Source organism: Rhinoderma darwinii, chromosome 1 (genome assembly GCF_050947455.1).
Source record: "Rhinoderma darwinii isolate aRhiDar2 chromosome 1, aRhiDar2.hap1, whole genome shotgun sequence".
Lineage (NCBI taxonomy): Eukaryota > Metazoa > Chordata > Amphibia > Anura > Rhinodermatidae > Rhinoderma > Rhinoderma darwinii.
In genome coordinates, this window is record NC_134687.1 from 198,791,437 (window position 1) to 198,794,742 (window position 3,306).

Sequence of the window (3,306 nt, forward strand, 5' to 3'; positions counted from 1 at the left end):
CATAATATAAATTGGGTCAAAATGTAATATGGGATGAATTGTCAAAATGTATGGCCAAATTAAGGAAACTCAGTGTTCTAAAATTAGCCAATTGAATAACTTAATAAGATTATTATAACATGACGCAAGAAATATTTTCCACTGTTCTTCCGGAGGTACTTATTATTAATTGTGGCCTTTTACAAGGTTGGATTTCACAAGATGAAAACATTATCCATAGTGTGTTTCCTGCTTGTGTACTTTTTGTTGTTAGTAAATAACATTATTTTATCTGAGCATACGTTAACTTCCTTCCTGTCACTGAATCACAACTTCGATCTTTCCTTGTCACCCACCAAATTTTGTAACAGCAGCACAAATTCTTTTTTTATTTATGTTTAAAGTGATGAACGAAGTTCCTGTTTAGATGAGGCATCTGCTGGAAATAGTATTTAAGACACATTTCTGTTACATCATAAAGTTATTATTTCTTGGACCTTTATAATACTCTTCTTGCTGGTCTACATTTGTAAAGTTTCTATTTTTAATGAATAAACACTTCAAGGAGAAACTAGACCCTTATTGTAAAATTTGTATTTGTGTGTTATTTTATAGATTGCAGTTTTTAGATTCTGGTTGTTTTGTAGAACTGAATTGAGCAAATTTATGTTTCAGGTTAATAAACATTTGATGAATTCTATCCAATGTTCTGTTTAAAAAATAAGCAGGGGGGGGGGAAAACAACCACAAGCTGTTGCTCACCGGTGGGAAGTTTATCAACTCCTTGAATGGAGCTCCGTGTGTCAGGAGCCAAGCTTCTTCATTGACAACAAACGTGGCTTCTAGACCTTCACTGAAAATGGCACTAGGAAAAGGAAACTGCAGAATGGAAGAGGTGCTGATTAAGAGCCCTGTAGGGGGGATTCAAATATCAGGATGTGAACTGGGAATACATGACATAAAACTGCTAAATTGGGATGTGACTGAATCGGGGGCAAAGGATGCCTCGACGTCTTTCAAGGTATGCAAGGACCCTCAGGAAATGATTGCACCGCTTAAACAGTGCACGGACTGGCTGCGAGCCTACTTCTGTGAGCCCTGGCTGATGGAGAAATACCCTGTACCTGCTTTCCACCATCCACTTTTTCAAAAAGATTCATTCCAGAAAAATGTGCTGTTGACTCTGCTGCAGAATGTAATGATGGGAAAGACGATCACCTACAAAGAACTTGCTGAGCTCAGCGGAAATTCAAAAGCTGCGAGAGCTGTGGGAGGAGCTATGAGAAATAATCCGGTGCCACTTATCATACCATGCCACCGGGTGATCTGCAGCGACGGAAAAATTGGCAACTACAGTGGCGGCAAAAGAAACAATGTGAAACTCTGGCTTTTGGCACACGAGAAGCATGTGAACGAAATGTGAGCGTGTTTTAGTGCACTTCACCTAGAGCTGTACAGCAGCCAAAGCATATAACCCCGGCACAGCGCTCCATAAGCTTTCACGCTGCGCAGTAGAATTCAGGAAAATTGTAAATATTTGAGTGGCATATAAATATAATACAACATCCGATGTGAGATGTGTGGTGGCACTACTATATTAAAAAGGCTGGATGCGTCCTGAGGGACGCAGCTTGTGTGCTTTGTCTTGTTTTAACATTTTACACAGAATGAGTACAGCAGACCCAGCCTGTTGGGCTTGTATTCTGTTTTCATCTCCAGTTCTGTTTTGTTCTATTTTTAATGCCCATTAAAGCAAGGAAAAAGAGAGGGGAGTGGCGTGGCAAATCCGAGGTTCAACTGCCCCGGCAAGGAAGCATCTGGCTTATAGAGGGGACAGCAGGCAGCGTCCCAGCATTGCGTGCTACTCACAGCAAAATAATATGCAGACAACCCACACATACACCTCCCTATTCCTGCCCAGCCTTGTATTCATCCAAACGGAGATCCTGTACCTCTGCCAACAGTGGTGCCCAGCATTCCCACCTAATCCTTTGAAGTATGTCGCTGCCACACACAAATATAGGCATTTTTCAGCATTTTTTGTTTGTTCTTGTTTTCTTAGGGAAATGTCTATTGTGGTTCTGTTTATGTATCTTTTTTCTGTCGTTTAGATCCTTGAGTAGATGTTGAAATGATCCTGATAACAATTTCTTGCCGACTTCCTTCATCGTTTTCTGTGTTTTACTGCCAGAAAAAATATATTCATACACAGTAATGCTTATCTGAATAATAATAATAAAAAAAAGGTTGTAGAAATAAAAATAAGCATGGGTTTTGGGCTGAAATGCATAACTTAAGACTTGGTGTAGAGGAGAAGGCTTTGGGTTCCTAGAGCACTGGGCTGACTTTTCATTGGGGCACAAACTGTATTCTGCAGATGATTTGCACCTAAATGGAAGGAGGTCCGCTGTGCTGGGGGAGAGAATCCCAGTTGGGGTGGCAGAGCATTTAAACTAGGACTGAGGAGGGAGGTCAATGTAGATAATAAAGGGGTAGTCAGGTTAGAGAGGGGTCAGACTATATTGGTGGGGGGAGAAATAGACTGTGGGGAGAGGAATAGACAACAGGATAAGGAGATCCTTTTGTTACAAAACAGCAATGAAAAGGAAAATAAAAATGGCCAAATAATGTTAAATAATCAAATTTCTGATCGTAAACGTATCAATTTAAAATGCAAGTTAAAGTGTATGTTCACAAATGCCAGAAGTCTAGCAAGCAAAATGGGGGAGCTGGAGGCCTTGGTACATGAAACATGGCTAGACTCTTCACACGACTGGGCTGTAAATCTACAGGGTTTTAGGCCTCATGCACACGACCGTAAAAACTCCCGTTATTACGGGTCGTAATTACGACCCGTAATAACGGGCTCATAGACTTCTATTGGCGACGGGTGCCTTCCCGTTTTCTCACGGGAAGGTGCCCGTGCCGTTGAAAAAGATAGAACATGTCCTATTTCAGGCCGTAATAACGGCACGGACAGTCCATAGAAGTCTATGGAGCTCTCGTAATGACGGGTGGCTACATGTGTGCACCCGTCATTACGGCAGCGTTGCTAAGCGACGTCAGTAAATAGTCACTGTCCAGGGAGCTGAAAGAGTTAACTGATCGGCAGTAACTCTTTCAGCACCCTGGACAGTGACTACCGATCAGTATAACCTGTAAAAAATAAAAATAAAAGACTTTCATACTTACCGACAACTTCCTGCTTCCTCCAGTCCGGTCTCCCGCCCGTTGCCTTGGTGACGCGTCCCTCTCGACATCCGGCCCGACGTCCTGGATGACGTTTCAGGCCATGTGACCGCTGCAGCCAATCACAGGTCAATCACA

The 3,306-nt window shown here is 42.1% G+C and overlaps 1 protein-coding gene across 1 annotated transcript; it reads left to right on the top strand.

Moving 5' to 3' along the window:
- The first annotated feature begins 765 nt into the window (after positions 1 to 765).
- On the top strand, positions 766 to 2,116 carry LOC142738948 (methylated-DNA--protein-cysteine methyltransferase-like). Its single transcript, XM_075849787.1, has one exon. The coding sequence runs from the start codon at positions 839 to 841 to the stop codon at positions 1,400 to 1,402; it is 564 nt and encodes a 187-aa protein (XP_075705902.1). The 5' UTR covers positions 766 to 838; the 3' UTR covers positions 1,403 to 2,116.
- The last annotated feature ends 1,190 nt before the right edge of the window (positions 2,117 to 3,306 follow it).

Bases quoted from the DNA above. Each gene is read 5' to 3' on its own strand.
- LOC142738948 (XM_075849787.1), top strand. From the start codon at position 839: ATGGCACTAGGAAAAGGAAACTGCAGAATGGAAGAGGTGCTGATTAAG.